The sequence below is a fragment of the Scyliorhinus torazame genome, chromosome 3 (genome assembly GCF_047496885.1).
Source record: "Scyliorhinus torazame isolate Kashiwa2021f chromosome 3, sScyTor2.1, whole genome shotgun sequence".
Lineage (NCBI taxonomy): Eukaryota > Metazoa > Chordata > Chondrichthyes > Carcharhiniformes > Scyliorhinidae > Scyliorhinus > Scyliorhinus torazame.
Genome location: NC_092709.1, coordinates 186,072,503 through 186,090,936, shown reverse-complemented (window position 1 = coordinate 186,090,936; position 18,434 = coordinate 186,072,503). Strand labels below are relative to the sequence as shown.

The window sequence follows — 18,434 nt, the reverse complement described above, 5'->3', positions numbered from 1 at the left end:
CCTCCAAACTCGCAAATCCCCCCTCCAGAAACAAATCCCTCATTCCTACCTTGTTCTCCCAGCACAGGAACATAGCATCTAATCTAGCCGGTTCAAACAGGTGATTTGCACAGATTGGCGCCACCTTTGACCCGAATTTAAAATGCTGCCGAAATTGCCTCCAAATCTTCAGAGTCACTACCACCACCGGATTGCCCAAGTATTCCCCTGGGGAGAACAGGAGTGGCGTGTTCAGCAGCACTTGCATCCTCGACTCCTTACATGAACCCGCCTCAATCATCACCCGAATTTTCTCTTGATTCCTGTACCATCCCACCACCTTTATGGCATTCGCCGCCCAGTAGTAATAAATCAAATTCGGCAGGGCCAAACTGCGCCCCACCACTCTGGAGCACCGATTTCCGAATTCTGGCGGCCTTGTCCACCCAAATAAAGAATGTGATCAACCACTTCACCCCCTGAAAAAACGCTTTTGGCAAAATCACCGGATGATATTGGAATAAAAATAGACGGCGTGGTAAAATATTCATCTTTATCAATTGAACCTGGCCGGCGAATGACAGAGGGAGGCTATCCCACCTCTGTAAGTCCGCCTTGACCCTACCCACCAGGTTCGTGAAGTTCAATTTACAGAGCCAGGTCCAATCTCGAGCCACCTGCACCCCCAAAGTGGAGGTCGCCATACAAAACGGCAACTCCCCCCAAATCCATACCCTTCCCCGGCAGAGAAACCGATAAGCACTCGCTCTTCTCCAGGTTCAGTGTGTATCCCAAGAAAGCTCCAAATCAGGTCAACAGCCCCATTAGATCTCCTACCGTGGGGACCAGGTCTGAGATATACATAAAGGTCATCGGCATATAAGGAAAACCTATGCTCCACCGCCCTCCACCCCCCCCTTTCATTATCCCGTCCACCTATCTGACTGCCTCAGCACAAATGCCAAAGGCTCTGTCGCCAACTCAAACAGGAAGTAACCCAATTTCCGATCATTCGTAGGGACACTTGCTTTGGGCTCCCTATAAAACTTAACCCATGAAACAAACTTGGGGCTTTATCCCAATCTGTTCCAACACCGCAAACAAGTAACTCCACTTCACCCTACCAAAGGCCTTCCCCATATCCAGTGCCACAATAATCTCCTGCTCCTCCCTTCCCGATGGGGAGAGCATCCCGGTTAACAAACACCACACATTCGAGGACAACTGCCTACCCTTAACAAACCCTGTTTGGTCATCCCCACCCACCTGCAGAAGACACTCCTCAAAGCTGAGTGCCAGCACCTCAGCAAGAATCTTGGCATCCACATCCAGTAGAGATATCGGCCGGTATGACATGCACTCTACTGGGTCCTTATCTTACTTCAATGGAAGCGGTATGGAAGCCTGCCTCATCGCCTCCGGAGCACCCTACATGACACCGCATCCTCAAAATCTCCACCAACAGCAGTACCAGTCGGTCTGCAAACTTCCTGTAAATTTCCACCGGGAACTATCTGTCCTGGTGCCTTGCCTGGCTGCATTTTCCCTATGGCCGTCCGAACCGCCTCATTTCCCAGTGGCTCCTCCAACCGTTACCTATCCTTCTCCTCCACCACAGGGCACTCCAATCCCTCCAAATGCTCCACCATATCGGACTCATCCCCAGCGGTTCTGACCGGTACAGCTTTTGATAAAACTCCTCAAATGCCCTATTCACCTTCTCCGGCGCAGTCACCAACCCTGCACTCACCTCTCGTATCCGAACGATCTCCCGGGAGGCCACCTGCCGCCTAGGCTGGCCAGCCAACAAATAGCCTCCCCTCCAAAGTATCCGTAACTGACAGGAATTAGCTCCCCGATCTGTCACCACCTTCTCCATCTGAAAACCTGAGTCACCAGCACGGAGCCCATTGCCTCCATCTTGGGACAGGGGTGCGAACGGAGCTAGACCTGGAGGCTCTTCCTGGGGGACCACTGAAGTCATGACCAGGGTCCGCGTTCTTGCTGTGACTGTGCCACCATCCTCTGGGTCTGTGCCACATCAGCCAGTGACTGCACAATCTCCCTCTGGGACTGGGCCACCTCCCTCTGCGTCTGTGCCACGTCGCCCAGCGCCCGGGCAATGCCGCTGACACGTTCAGCCATGGTCCACACTGTGACTGGGCCACGTTCAGGAGTGCCGCTGCAATGTGCAGGTGGCTCTGGCACATGGTTGCCTGTGAGATGGCAGCCCTGTCCTGGCCCTCGGCCACTGCCTGCACAGACTGGCCCCGGCCTTGGACATGCTGATCCATAGCGGAAACCCTCGCCCCCAAGGCCTACACCGCGGACACCGCCCATGCGGTGTTGGCCTGGGTGGCACACATGGCCGACACCACCTCCTGCTCCTGCACGTGGTTGGACTCCTCCACCTGCACCTGCTCGCCGACAACCCCATATGTAATCCCTGGCTCTGCAACTGCATTCCACGATCGATAGGACTGTCCGTCCCAGAAGCCCAAAACCCATTTGGATGCTAACTAATCCCTGGGGTCAGCCTGCCCTCCGACCGTTCGCCCCCTCGGGGGTTCCTACCTCCACCTGCTGCAACGGAGCATGTGTGTGGTGCGCACCAGATAGTGTCCCAGTAGAGGGTGGCCCTCCTCTCCTCCACGGTGTCTAACAGGGTGTCACGCTCGGCATCCCTAAAACGGGGTTACACTCTCCTCGCTGCCATCTTGTCGGCTGGGGTACTGTGTGTGGGGAACAAAGTGTGCACATGTGGCTACAGCTTGTTGGCCTCCTGAATGTCAATCGCGAATCCTACGAATCCCACACTGTTTTCATTGGAATCACTTGTGTTCCACCTGGCACCGGTGCTAGCCCCTTAGCTGTCGTTGTATTGGTCCAGGTGCGGCACCAGTTTTGCTGTCGTAGAACTCTGTGAATCCTGCCCCATTGTGAACTCTTAGTTTCAGGAACGGAGAATTTCGCCGCCAGTGACCATCTCAGCTCAGTCCCAATCCTTTTGCCTTCACGAACGCCTCTGCCTCCTCCGCTGTCTCAAACTAATAGTCCCTGGGGTTATGCGTGATCCTCAGCCTCATTGGGTAGGCCACTCCGAAGCACACTCCACTTGAAAAGCGCTGCCTTCGCCCTGTTAAAAGGCCGCATGCCTTCTTGCCAGCTCCACCGTGACATCCTGGTATATATGAATACCACTGCCTTCCCACCTCACCTCTCAATTCTGCTTGGCCCATCTTAATACCTGCTCCTTCATCTGGTAGCTATGAAAGCAAACAATCACAGCTCTTTAGCCATAGAATTTACAGTGCAGAAGGAGGCCATTCGGCCCATCGAGTCTGCACCGGCTCTTGGAAAGAGCACCCTACTCAAGGTCAACACCTCCACCCCATCCCCATAACCCAGTAACCCCACCCAACACTATGGGCAATTTTGGACACTAAGGGCAATTTATCATGGCCAATCCACCTAACCTGCACATCTTTGGACTGTGGGAGGAAACCGGAGCACCCGGAGGAAACCCACGCACACACGGGGAGGATGTGCAGACTCCACACAGACAGTGACCCAAGCCGGAATCGAACCTGGGACCCTGGAGCTGTGAATCAATTGTGCTATCCACAATGCTACCGTGCTGTGCAGTCTTGGCGGCTCGTTCGCCTGTGTCTTCGGCCGGAGCTACAGATGGGCCCTATCCAACTCAAAGGGGAGGCCTCCTCTTCCACCTCAGACAGCTACACAAACATCTTTGCAAAATACTCCGCCGGTTTCGGGCCCTCCACACCTTCAGGCAGCCCCATGATTCTGAAGTTCTGCCATCGCAACCTGATCTCAAGGTCCTCAACTTGGCCCTCAGACCCTTATTTTTCTCCTCCACCCTCAGCAACTACGCTTCCAGTGAGGTGGGCTGGTCACTGTGTCGCTACAATTCTTCCTGCACACCCTTCAGCACCTCACCATGCTCCCCCGCACTGTCTCCAACGACTTACCAAAAGCCTCCTTTATCGGGGCCAGCGACTCTTCCACGGACTTCTTCAGGGTGTCCATCATCTCCCTCCCTTGCCACACAAAATGTTTGGCAAATTGCTGCTCAAACTCCACCGCCATCACCTCCATTAGCGTATCCATTCTAATGGGTGCAGCCCCACCCAACAAGTTTGCTCCCGCCACTTTTTCTCGAGCCACACTCCGCACTGTTGTCAACTCTGCTGGCAAACCTGCACTCGCACCCTTTCTCCTAGTCTTTCTTTGGGATTTCAACATCCTCCAGTGCCCACAAGTAGGATTAGTTTGCCCACAAAATCCCCTCATTAGCTGGGTAAAAAGGGCCAAAAACCGAGGACACTAGCGGGAGCCACTTAATGTGCGACCCCCACTTATATGTCGCCACTGGAAGTCCCCAGAAATCTTCCTCAGTTATTTTAGGTCTACATTTTTTCTCCATTATATTCAATTCTCCAAGTAATTTCATCTGCATTCCTCTCTCCCTTAATAAGCCCAAGTGCAACTTCAATACATTGCTTGATTGCGTGAGCACATAGTGATGAAAGTCACAAAAGTGACAACGGTCATTCTTAATTTCCTTATTCTTACTTTCATGTCACGGCACACTGAACACAGAATTTAGATACTGAAATGTTCAGAACAGTAGATTCCACTTTGAAATAAATGGATCTTAATGAGAAAATATAGAGTTTAGAATTCATTTGGTGTAAATTATATGTATAATTAACTCTTTTACTGATATATTTACAGAAATCTCAACACAGAAGGAGACTATTATGCTCTAGTGCTGGCTCTTTAACTGGAAAACCTACACTAATTCCATTTCACTACACTGTCCTCATGCCCTTTGGAGCCCTTCTTTTCAAATATATAACTAATTCCATTTAACATAATTTCTGCCACAATAACTACCTTTGGTGAAGAATTCAGTAACCTGTTAAAAACTGATCAAGTTAAACCCTGAGTTTGTGCTTCATAGTAATGATACACCACTGGAGCTAATTTTCCACTATTAACCCTCTTGAAGCCTTTCCAAATTTTGAAGACCTCGATTTGTTTCCCCAATAATGTTTTGTGTTCAAGTGGGGAAACCCAACACATTGGAGAACCATGAATGTAAGGAAAATGCCATGTGATCCACCACTGCAAATCAGAGATATATTGGTGTAATACACAAGGTCATAGCATCAATTGGCTAGGAAGTTTCACAGGAAAGAATGGAAGGTCACTGTCTTAAAATGATTTGGAAACTGAAGCACAACACAACAGCAATTTTATGAACTTAGTTGTGATATGAAATAATGAAATATGAAATGTACAGGGTTGCAAATTATATGCCAATGTTTGAATATATATTCCATAGATTTTTTAATTCAATAAAATATTTTCTAGTTTAATTTTAAAAGGCTACATATAGTGAGCCTCTTTAATGGTTCCATTAGTTATGGTTAATGTTTGCATAACATTTCTTTGTTATTTAAAAAATAAATATATTTAACAATTGCATTAAAATGGTGCATAAAAGGATTTTAATGCAGCCATGTTAACCTGAGACACCAAGAGGAAACTGGAGTCCAAGAAAATTGGCCTTGAAATTACACGAGGAAAGAACAATGCGCTTAATGCACTCATGTGATTTTATTTATTTGCTACTTTAGTGGAGGCATTAATTAATTTAAAACAAATGGATTAATAACTGGTCTAAAATAGCAGATAAAAATATTTCAGACAAATTAACTAAGTGTTTGTGTGCTACCATTCCACTGTCCAATATTACGAGTAATCCCTGTTATTTAAATATAAACATATGATATATGCATAAATATATATGTATGTATTATAAATGTATATCTTTTTCTTGTTTTAATTAAACTATTTGATAACTAGACCAGATAAATGTCACCGTTAAACAAAATACTTATTGACCTGCCTATACCAATGAACTGCACTTTCTGAAAAACCTGTTGAATAACTGGGATCATAAAATTGATGTTGGAACTAATCTTACAATTGAGAAAACAGAAGGGGAGGCAGAGAGCACACAGTCTCACTCTATGTGGATGATCTGCTCCTCTACACCTCGGACCTGCAAAACGGCATGAAAGAAATCATGAATCTCCTGGAAGAATTTGGGGCTATCTCGGGCTACAAACTCAACCTGGGCAAAAGTGAGGTTTTCCTGGTGAACCGGAACGGGTGAGGGGCAGAGCTGGAAGGTCTCCCATTTAAAATCGCCCAAAACAAATTCCGCTATCTAGGGATCCAAATAGCCCACAATTGGACACGGATCCACAAGTGGAATCTGACCAGTCTGGCTGAGGAAGTTAAAAAGGACCGTCAGAGATGGCATGCACTCCCGCTTTCCGTGGCGGGATGGTGCAGACGATCAAGATGACGTACTGCCAAGATTCCTCTTACTGTTTAGATCAATACCGTTTTTCATCCCCAAGGCCTTTTCCAAAAAAAATAGACAAAATGATTATGGTGTTTGTGTGGTAATGGGGGGAAATCCAAGACAACATTGCCGAGAAGCAGCAGACAGGAATGAGGGGGGGGGAAAACAGGGGGGAAAGACGTAAGGAAACGCCAGGAGAGAACCCAGAGAGAGACCGACACGGGGACCAGAGGACCCCTCATGAAGTTATAAGAGCAAAACAAACGACACAACAAACCATCTACGGTGAAGCCTAAGATAGGACCCGGCGACAGTAGAAAAGGGGGAGGGGAAGCATGGGGATGGGAACAAAGGGGGGGCTGAAAAGGAATAACGTGTAAATTGCAAATAATAACCGTTTCATCCATCTCTTGAACAGTGTAAAAATGTAAACTTTAATAAAAATATTTAAAAATAAAAATAAGACACACTGAGTCAAAAAAAAACATTTACTAGTGATTGGAAAGAAAATGCTAAATTTGAACCAGATAGCATACTTACCATATGTAGCTGAACTCTTCCCTCAAACAGCACTGCTGCATAGTCAGAATTCAAACACATACTAGTTACTGTGCCCAAGTACTCCATGTCTTTTAGCTTCTCCACTCCTTAAAAAGTAAAAAAAGCAGCAAACCAATCAGCACATTTTGGGATAAAATTAACATTCTATACCATGGCCACTTGCGGACTTTATCAAAAGCCATCTGAAAATCCAAATACATTCTCCCCTTCTGTTGGTAACATCCTCAAAGTCCAACAGGTTCGTCAAACAGATTTCCCATTCATAAATCCATGTTATAACTGATTCCAACATTTTCCCTACTATTGATGTTAGGCTAATATCTATATCTGTCACAGTTTGACCTCTGATGTTAGTTTCTCTGCTGTTTGGCCTTTCACACCTTTTGTTCACTCTTTCCTTGGTTTCTGTAGCTATGGCTCATCTTTCAAGAACAAAGAACAATACAGCACAGGAACAGGCCCTTCGGCCCTCCAAGCCTGTACCGGTCATGATATTAACCTTGGCCAAAACCCTCAGCATGTTCTAGTGCCGTATACCCATCCTATCTACGTGTTTGTCAAGATGCATTTTGAACTCCGTTAATGTATGTGCTTCCTCAACCTCCCCTGGCAACGCGTTCCAGACACTCACCACCCTCTGCGTAAAAAAATCTGCCTCACACATTTCCTCTAAACTTTGCCCCACGGGCCTTAAACCTCTGCCTCCTGGTTACTGGCAGGTAGGGCAACACGGTAGCATAGTGGTTATCACAATTGCTTCACAGCTCCAGGGTCCCAGGTTCGATTCCCAGCTTGGGTCACAGTCTGTGCGTAGTCTGCACGTTCTCCCCGTATGTGCATGGGTTTCCTCCGGGTGCTCCAGCTTCCTCCCACAGTCAAAAGATGTGCAGGTTAGGTGGATTGGCCGTGCTAAATTGCCCTTCGGGTCCAAAATTGCCCTCAATGTTGGATGGGGTTACTGGGTTATGGGGATAGGGTGGAGGTGTGGCCTTGGGTAGGGTGCTCTTTCCAAGAGCCAGTGCAGACTCGATGGGCTGAATGGCCTCATTCTGCACTGTAAATACTATGATTCTATGACTGACCCCTCCACCTTGGGAGAGTGCCTGCCCATCCACTCTATCCATGCCCCTCATAATCTTGTAGACCTCTTATCAGGTCACCCTTCAACCTCCGTCTTTCTAATGAAAACAGTCCGAATCTATTCAGCCTCTCCACATAGCTAACACCCTCCAGACTAGGCAACAGCCTGGTAAACCTCCTCTGCACCCTCTTTGATTCTCTCACTGCACTGTATAAATATTTCCCACTTTCTATATCTTTTAGCTCTGACAAAGGGTCATCTGGACTTGAAACGTTAGCTCTTTTCTCTCCTTACAGATGCTGCCAGACCTGCTGAGATTTTCCAGCATTTTCCCTTTGGGTTCAGATTTCAGCATCCGCAGTAATTTGCTTTTATACCGTTTAATGTATTTTCCCAATCCATCTCAGCCAATCTGCAGTTCATATCTTCATAATTTCCTTTCTTCAAATTTAACACACTGGCTTCAGATTGAACTATCTCACTTTCAAACATAATGTAAAATCCTATTATGATCACTTAGCCCTAAACATTCATTTACAACAAGGTTGGTGATTAGTCTTTTCTTGTTACATAATGTGTAAAGTGGCCTATTCTCTAATCGATTCCTCAAGATACTGCTCTAGAAAACTATCCTCAAGGTATGCCATCCACCACCTTAAACATTCTCTCTCTCTCACCAAATCACCAACTCTCAGTACCATTTCCAAGCTCCTTGCCCTATCCATGGGGGAGATTGTGGCACTGTGGATTGGACCTACCTTCAGGCTGAGAATTCAAAAAGATGAAGATAGATTAACGTAGGAATTTTAGAAACAGAACAGGCCATTCAACCTACTCTAGTCGACCAGGTCACAGCTGACCTACAACTCTACTCCATCCTCCCATCATTGCTCCATATACCTTGTTATCCTTATCAACTCAACATCCACACTTTTGTGGGGCAAGAGCTGCAAATTTCTGACCGTTTACGTGAAAAGAAACTGCTCCCCCTTCACATAAAATAAAGCAGGTGGCCAGCTCACTGGCTTCCTGCCAACACCCAGCCTGTCCCCCTTATGACAGGGGACCGGTAAGTTGTCAGGTGGTCTGCTTGTCCTTAGGCCCTGAAGTTGCCAATTAATTTCCATTTAGGACCTCATTCTGTCTCCACTGCTACCGGTGATGGGGAAGGCGGAGAGAAGGTGGTCAGCCCGCAACTTTGACAGCTTGGGCTAAAACAAGGGAAGGCAGGGTGGGTGCCTTCTTTGGAGGATCCCTGTGTCTATTGGGGGCACCCCTTCTCCAAGATGGCACCCCACTTTATTTCCACCTGATGTCAGGTGCCCAAAGTTGAACATGGTACCCCCAATGACGTCTGACCAAGGCTCTATACAACTAAAGCACCACTTCCTCCACTTTTTATTCCAGCCCCCTTGAGATAAAAAACAATATTCCATCAAACTTTTGATTGCTTTTGCAGCTGGCTCCCAATGCACTTACACTCCTGAATCTCTTTGTTCTTCTACATTCCTTTGTTTCTCAAAATTTAGAAAATTCTCTGATTTACTTTTCCTGAGTTCAAATGTGGATTGCCTCACACCTGCCAACATCGGACTCCATTTACCCAGGTTTTCCTTGCTCACTTAGTCTATCTATGTGTCTTTTAAAATTTGTGCTCCCACTGCACTATTTATTCTCATTCCCAACTTGAAAGAAATAATAACTAGAACAAGATTGGAGTTGTTAGTATGTTAAAGCACAGCATTTTATGAATAGAATTTGTGAGCTAAAAATACTAATTGCTATAGATAGTATGAAATGATGCAAACATTGAGGCACGGTGGCCCAGTGGTTAGCATTGCTGCCTCACCGTGCCGAGGACCCGGGTTTGATCCCAGCCCTGGGTCATTGTCCGTGTGGAGTTTGCACATTTTCCCCGTGTCTGCGTGGGTTTCGCCCCCACAACCCAAAGATGTGCAGGGTAGGTGAATTGGCCACACTAAATTGCCCCTTAATTGGGAAAAAAAATTTTAAAAGAAAAAAAAAAATTATGCAAACAAATGTGGCATAGGCAAGGGCAGTATCAATAGCTGAATCTTCATGGCTAAGAAGTATTTGGGAAAAACAAAGATTGAATAGTGTTACTTAGTTTCTAAACAGCTACAGTGCTAGGGCTGTTTTTCATAAATGTCTTTATGAATGTAGAAAGGAGCTCCTCCTCACTAGACTACTGCTTTTTTCTTAGAGAAAGTAATTCTATGCTATTGGGCGTGATCTTCCAGCCTCGTTATATTTGCGCTCAAGTGAAACGAGACTGATGAATAGGTGCCAAAAACGGGAACCGCACCAGGCACCAATTTGCGATGCAACCGGCCCGCTCCCCTAGGCGAAATCGGAATATCGCCATTGCGAGAAACCAATTATCACCACGTAAACCCCATTTCCATATAATTAAAGAGAGCCACCCGTCATCCAATAGCATGGTAGCATAAGTGGATAGCACTGTGGCTTCACAGCGCCAGGGTCCCAGGTTCGATTCCCCGCTGGGTCACTGTCTGCGCGGAGTCTGCACGTTCTCCTTGTGGTCTTCGTGGGTTTCCTCCGGGTGCTCAGGTTTCCTTCCACAGTCCAAAGACATGCAGGTTAGGTGGATTGGCCATGATAAATTGCCCTTAGTGACCAAAAAGGTTAGGGGTTATTGGATTACGGGGATAGGGTGGAAGTGAGGGCTTACATGGGTCGGTGCAGACTCGATGGGCCGAATGGCCTCCTTCTGCACTGTATGTTCTATGTTCATGTTCTATGTTCAATAGCCTCCTGTCATTCATTGGCCTCTCCAGCAAGTGGTCACATCACGCTGGCGCTGATTAGTACTCCTTTTTAAAAACATGAAGCTGACAAAAGGGCTTTTGTGGAGTGCTGCGGAGGTGAGTAGCCAACTTTACTCACAGGCATAAACCCCGGGGTGCTCGGCTTGCTGCCCATGTGCTCGGTGGAGGATGGGGGACCCTTTGCAGGGGTGGGCTGCCATGGGAGGGTGGGGGGTGACACTGGGAGGGCAACCGTTCGTTGCACCACCATGCCAACCCCTGGATCTTGCGTACCCGTTCTGGGGGCAGCCCTTGTCCCTGCCCGTCTGTCCCCACCAACTGCCGAAGCCTTTGGCTGCACGGCTGAAGGCTAGCCTCCAGGGAATTGGCATTCGTGGTTAAGTGAGAACTTCACACAACTCAAGTGTATTCCCATGGTTGGGCAGGCCACGAGGCATGCGGGAGTCATTGCCTAGCATCCCAATCAGACTGCGATGCCTGGACAGTGTGCCAGAACACTGCAGGAGGAAACACCACACACTCAGCAGCCAACATCCGAACACCCAGGGGATGGAACACAGCTCCAGGGGACATGTCCATGGCCGGAGGATGGGTAAGTGCCACGGGGAGGGGACCAGCGCCCGGTCCGGTTGATGTTGTGAGCGGGTGTCCTGGGTACAGGGTCTGGGACCCGGTGAGGGGGGCCTGCTGCGGCCTGGAGTACCTGGGCAGGGCGTTCCGGGTAGAGTGGCGGGGGGAATTAGTGGGGGAATGGAGGGTCCCAGGGTGGGAGCCACCGCTGTTTGTCGGTCTAATACCCTCTCCCAATGCCTTACAGATATTGAACACTATGGCAGGGATGTTGGACGCAGAGGTTGCCCTCGTGGTGCTGGTGCTACGCGATGCGGCCAGGTGCTGGAGGAGGCGGCAGCAACAGTGGCCCATGTGCCGGACCCCGCCCCACACCCTGAGGACCCGGCCGCCCATCAGGTTAGGGAGGGACCCATAGGGGGAATCCCTCAATGGCCCAGGGTGTACAGGCGCCGCTGGTCGTTTGAACAGATGACAGACAGCATGTGAAGCAGGAGGCTCCATCTCAACAAAGAGACTGTGTGACACCTGTGCCATATCCTCATGGACTTGGCACCACGTGGAGAAGGAGGACACCCGTTCCCGGTGGTTGTCAAGGTCACTGCAGTCCTGAAATTTTTGTCAACAATTTCATTCCAGGGCTCAAGTGAGGACCTGTGTGGTATCGCACAGGCCACAGCCCACAGGTGAATCCGGCAAGTCACGAATGCCCTATATGCCCGAGCAGAAGACTGTATCGTTTTTGACATGGGTTGAAGGGGTGGTCGGAGGGAGTATTGAAGGGGGAGGTGGGTGGAGAGAGGATTGAAGGGAGAAGGGGGTGGAGGGAGGGTTGAAGGGGTGGGTGGAGAGAGTGCTCAAGAGGAGGGGGATGGGGGGTAAGATTGGGAGTCGCCTGGGGGATGCTCCCTTGGGGGGGGGTTGGGGGATGGGGGTTAGTGTCTACTCACTCATGTTTCCCAGTGTAGATCGATGACCTTCTTACGACACTGGAGGCCAGTCCTGCTGGTCACACTACCTGAGTGACTGCTGCCGCCACCTCATCCCAGGCAGCACTGGCTGCCTTGTGGCTCACTCTCCGGGACCCTTGGGGTAACAGGACATTCCTCCTGGCCTCCACCGCGTCCAGGAGCCTCCCCCGGTCAGCATCCCCAAATCTTCGGGCTGGTCTCCTCGGCGCCATTGTTGTGAGCTGGCTGGGGTTGGCTGAGCAAGTCCAGTGCTGCTCGACCTTGTTAGCGGGAGCTGGCGAGTGCAGACCCGTTAAATCAGCTGGCAAGCCGGCATTCGGGGCGAGAAGCCCATGAAGCAATTAACGTTGAATAGCGTTGCATAACTCGTTCGGCTGAACGGTGGGAAACGCGCAAAAATTCCCGCTCGCTAACAAACTGAGAATTTCTTTCGGAGAATTGCACCTGTTGTGGAAATTGTGGGGGCGATTTTGCACCCACATCCATCGCCAGCGGGAACGGCGATGCAGGTGCAAAATGGCGCGAGAAACGAGATTCTTGGCGGCAAGATCTCATTTTCCGATTTTTCCCACCCTTCCCTGGTAATGTAATGAGGTTTATGCCCACAAAGGGTGAGAACCTCGTTTTAATGCTTTTACAAACATTTGAATGTAATTAGTGAGCTCCCCGCCACATGAACCCCCTCACTGATTATTCAAACCTTTCCAGTGTGACGTATACAACAGCTATTTAAAAATGTGAATCAGGCGACGGTATCCCGTTGGAAGCACAAAGGAAAATATAGCCCCCAGGGGGAGACGGACCTCATTAGCACAGGTTGGCGCTGCAAGCCTGGCAGTGCCAACCTGTCGTGGCTAACCTTCTGGGGAGCCCCATTGGGGACAAGGTTTGCAGTATATTTGTTGAGGGTGGCACGGTGGCGCAGTGGTTAGCACTGCTGCCTCACGCCGCTGAAGACCCGGGTTCGTTCCCGACCCCGGGTCACTATCTGTGTGGAGTTTGCACATTCTGCCTGTTTCTGCGTGGGTTTCACCACCACAACCCAAAGATGTGCAGGGTAGATGAATTGGCTATGCTAAATTGCCCCTTAATTGGAAAATAAATTGGGTACTGTACATTTTATAAAAAAATATTTGTTGGGGAGGGGGCTTCTTTCTGTGCTGATCAGGTACCCTTTAAAGATAGCGCTCCGATCTCTGTGGAGTCAGCCTTGCCGGCTCTATCAGGTCCTGCCCCAGTGATGGAGTAAACCATGACCACTTTAATAGGGGCTCAAAATCTGGACTGACAACTTGGCTGTGTAGCTGGAGAACAACAGGCTGATTTTCAGTCAGAGCTGACACTGAAAATATCCGGAAAAATTCTGCCTTGTGTGTCAAATATTTTAGTTCTCTTCTAAACTTATCATAAACACTATTAAAGTTGATTTGAGATATTCCTCTTATTTGGGTCTGCATCAACTTATCTAAAATCATGTAAAAAATATTGCCTAAATTATTCAGAGCAGGGTTATGTATCTGGGAACACATTCTTGCTGATTCTGCATCGAGTGATGTGTAGTGATGTCAGCAGAGTGTTTGTGCGGGCTTTGGGCAGATCACCATCTTAATTGTATGAGCAACATCCTTAATAAATCTTTCATCGTGTTGAACAAGAATCAAGAATGTGGGCACCTCCGTACCTTTTCTCTTTGCGGCAACCAAGACATATAGCAAGAGTGATGAGACAAAAGTAGGAAAAATTAAAAACTCTTGAATATCTTGTAGCCACCTGGGTTGGTCACTTCCCGACTTAAAATGGAGATCCGCAAAGAATACAGGGAAATTCAGTCAAGCCAGGAAAAACTAGTAGGTGCAAAGTTTCCTGTGTATTAGAACTTGCAGAAACCCAGACAGCACTGAAACCAACAGCCATCTGCATATTAATGAGCGATCACCGGGAACAATTGAAACATTTAAGGTGATTAAGGCCAAGCCAGACTCCTCGGCGCCAGCAGGAGCCAAGACAAAGGAAGGCTAACGGACACTTAGGGACCGCCCAGCGATCAGGGAACTGCTCCAGTATTGGAGAAATCGATCCAAGTGATTGGACCGTAGTCCAATCACTTGGAACCAGATACGGGGTCCGCCCCGAACAGCGCGAAGCCCCTGGGGACTATAAAGTAGAGTCCCCAAGTTCAATTTGTCCTTCTTGGCAGGGTCATTCAGCAGCTCAAAACAACCCTTGACAGTGACCTGCCTAGCTGCCGCATCAACCAAGTAAGTCTCCAGTCAACGCACGCTACGAGATAGGCGCTCCTAGCTACCAGTCCATACCAGCTTTTGAATCCTGCAGACTCAGAATCGAACGAAAGGCCATTTGTTCCCATGAACTGGTGGGCCAGTTCGAAGCTAAGTATAGGCCTTTTAGTGTTAGAGATAGTCTAGTAAGTACAGTTTTATGCATGAGTAGTGATTGACTGTGTATAATAAATTTGTTTTGATTTGAATCATACTAATTGGTGTGTTGAGTTATTGATCAGCACTTGAACTTGAACCTCGTGGCGGTATCATAAAGATACCTGGCGACGCTAGAGCAAAGGTTATCGAAACAGAGCAAATTAAGTAAAGACACAACGAGCAACGAATTAAGAGCCAACCAAAGTTAGCAACAATCTGATAGGAAGCCTTAGCAAGGTTGTATACATTAGAATTGTTCATAATCAAATTTAAAATGCTAGTCAAATTGGTCATTATAATTTGAGATGTTCTCACTCATATTTAAGATTTTCTTCATTACTGTTAAATGCAGTTAACTAAATCCTTTGAAACATTTCATTAATTGTTGATATATATGCAAAGCATTCATCTGAACCTACGATTTTCCCCAAGAGCATAAAACCAAGCTCGATTATTCATTCCAACAGCCACATGATATGGGCCAACGGCGATAAAATTAGGTTCGACCTCAACAGATACTGTGATTTGTGGTTCCTGTAGAGAAATAAATACAAAATACAGGTTGGTGTTAGTTTAATAGACTTGCCAAGAACTACATTTTCTCTAACGAAACTAGACTTAGTTTATTATCTACCAAGGACAGAATGTGGCAATATTTCCTTTGTTTTTGACTCTTTAGTATGACAAGTAATTCACAATAAGGAATAACAAATGTTCATTCAATGGTAGATGTCATTTATGGAACTCTCCATGTGTACTAAGTGACAAAAATTCTTTCTTCTTTGCATCTAATGCTGTGGGATATTTTTGGCAAAGAACCCCAAGCAGGCAATACGAATGAGTCACTGTCGATAATGGTCACAATTAGACTCAGAAACCCATAAATACATCACTGTAAAATTGGGTAGTGGTTGCTCTCCAGAGAGCACAATGATCTTACCAATTCTTTCAACATCAACATTTGTGTGCTAACCATTAACAGTAGTAAAAATCTAATTATCTGCAGGTCAATTGATTAAGTTTATATTTTACGTAGCAATTTCTGAGCTAGTTAACATAGACATAGAACATACAGTGCAGAAGGAGGCCATTCGGTCCATCGAGTCTGCACCGACCCACTTAAACCCTCACTTCCACTCTATCCCCATAACCATATAACCCCTCCTAACCTTTTTGGTCACTAAGGGCAAGTTACCACGGCAATTCACAACTAACCTGCACGTCTTTGGACTGTGGGAAGAAACCGGAGCACCCGGAGGAAACCCACGCAGACACGGGGAGAACGTGCAAACTCCGCACAGACAGTTCTGACAAGTATTTTTGCCTTGCAGATACTGACAGACTTTTTGTATATATCTAACAACCTTGATTATTTTTGTATCATGGGCATCTTGTTTGTTAAACTATTTTGCAAAGTCTTTTGATGGCTCAAAGAATTATTACTGGCTATAGGCAGAATAGAGCAGATAATTATTTTAAAAATACACTAGACCATAAGTGCTGACTAATTGGCTTGATATATTACACTGCATGCAAACAGCTATTAAAAAGACTGACTTGAAGCAGTCATGAAATTGTACACAAGATGCATAACATTCCCTTTCCAACTCAATTCCTTTTTCACCAAATTTGATAGGTGTCTTATTTGGAACTGATAGAATGGGATTAGACTAGAGATTGGGGGGGGGGGGGGGGGGGGGGGGGAGAGAGAGAGAGTCAGGGAACCAAGAGGTGAAGTAATCAGTGGGAAGCGTAGCTGCTTAGGAATACAAAAAAGCACGAAAAGACAAAACTCAGGAGGGGTTACGATAGTCCCAATCCCACAAAATATGATACAGTGTATGGAAAGGCTCAGTAAACCAAGGTCCACCACACTAAGAAAACAAAAAGGGACGGTCAATAGAGAATTAAAGGTGCTATATTTAAATGCACGCAGTGTATGGAACAAGGTAGATGAGCTTGTGGCCCAGATTGTGACTGGCAGGTATGATGTGGTAGGCATCACAGAGACGTGGTTGCAGGGGGTTCAGGACTGGCATTTAAACATCCAGGGATTCACAACCTATCGAAAAGACAAAGAGGTGGGCAGAGGGGGCGGGGTTGCCTTGTTAATTAGGAATGAAATTAAATCAACAGCACTAAACGACATAGGGTCAGATGATGTGGAATCTGTGTGGGTAGAGTTGAGGAACCACAAAGGCAAAAAAACCATAATGGGAGTTATGTACAGGCCTCCTAACAGTGGTCAGGGCCGGGGGCACAAAATGCACCACAAAATAGAAAGTGCATGTCAGAAAGGCAAGGTCAGAGTGATCATGGGGGACTTCAATATGCAGATGGACTGGGTAAATAATGCTGCCAGTGGACCCAAGGAAAGGGAATTCATTGAATGTTTACAGGAGGGCTTTTTGGAACAGCTTGTGATGGAGCCCACGAGGGAACAGGCCATTCTGGACTTAGTGTTATGTAATGAGCCAGACTTAATTAAAGATCTTAAAGTAAGGGAACACTTAGGAGGCAGTGATCATAATATGGTAGAATTCAATCTCCAATTTGAAAGAAAGAAGGTAGAATCAGATGTAAAGGTGTTACAGCTAAATAAAGGTAACTACAGGGGCATGAGGGAGGAACTGACAAAAAATGACTGGGAGCAGAGCCTAGTGGGAAAGACAGTAGAACAGCAATGGCAGGAGTTTCTGGGAGTAATTGAGGACACAGTACAGAGGTTCATCCCAAAGAAAAGAAAGGTTATCAGAGGGGGGATTAGGCAGCCATGGCTGACAAAGGAAGTTAGGGAATGCATCAAAGCAAAAGAGAAAGCCTATAATGTGGCAAAGAGTAGTGGGAAGTCAGAAGATTGGGAAGGCTACAAAAACAAACAGAGGATAACAAAGAGAGAAATAAGGAAAGAGAGGATCAAATATGAAGGTAGGCTAGCCAGTAACATTAGGAATGATAGTAAAAGTTTCTTTAAATACATGAAAAACAAACGGGAGGCAAAAGTTGACATTGGGCCGCTCTAAAATGATGCTGGTAATCTAGTGATGGGAGACAAGGAAATAGCTGAGCAACTAAATAAGTACTTTGCGTCAGTCTTCACAGTAGAAGACATGAGTAATATCCCAACAATTCAGGAGAGACAGGGGGCAGAGTTGAATATGGTAGCCATCACAAAGGAGAAAGTGCTAGAGAAACTAAGAGGTCTAAAAATTGATAAATCTCCAGGCCCAGATGGGCTACATCCTCGAGTTCTAAAGGAGATAGCTGAAGAAATAGTGTTAGTTATGATCTTTTAAAAGTCACTGGAGTCAGGGAAAGTCCCAGAGGATTGGAAAATCGCTGTTGTAACCCCCCTGTTCAAGAAGGGAACAAGGAAAAAGATGGAAAATTATAGGCCAATTAGCCTAACCTCGGTTGTTGGCAAGATTCTAGAATCCATTGTTAAGGATGAGATTTCTAAATTCTTGGAAGTGCAGGATCGGATTAGGACAAGTCGGCATGGATTTAGTAAGGGGAGGTCGTGCCTGACAAGCCTGTTAGAGTTCTTTGAAGAGGTAACAAATAGGTTAGACCAAGGAGAGCCAATGGATGTTATCTATCTTGACTTCCAAAAGGCCTTTG

At 46.8% G+C, this 18,434-nt stretch overlaps 1 protein-coding gene across 2 annotated transcripts in view; it reads right to left on the bottom strand.

Annotated features, from left to right (window-relative positions):
- The window catches only part of wdr19 (WD repeat domain 19), a 247,311-nt gene that overhangs the window by 103,036 nt on the left and 125,841 nt on the right, over positions 1–18,434 (bottom strand). For both annotated transcript variants that reach the window (XM_072496582.1, XM_072496581.1), the window contains exons 12-13: positions 15,233–15,347; positions 6,923–7,029 (exon numbers count right to left, since the gene is read on the bottom strand). In XM_072496582.1, coding sequence (XP_072352683.1) covers positions 6,923–7,029; positions 15,233–15,347 — 222 coding nt within the window. The remainder of the gene's footprint in view (positions 1–6,922; positions 7,030–15,232; positions 15,348–18,434) is intronic.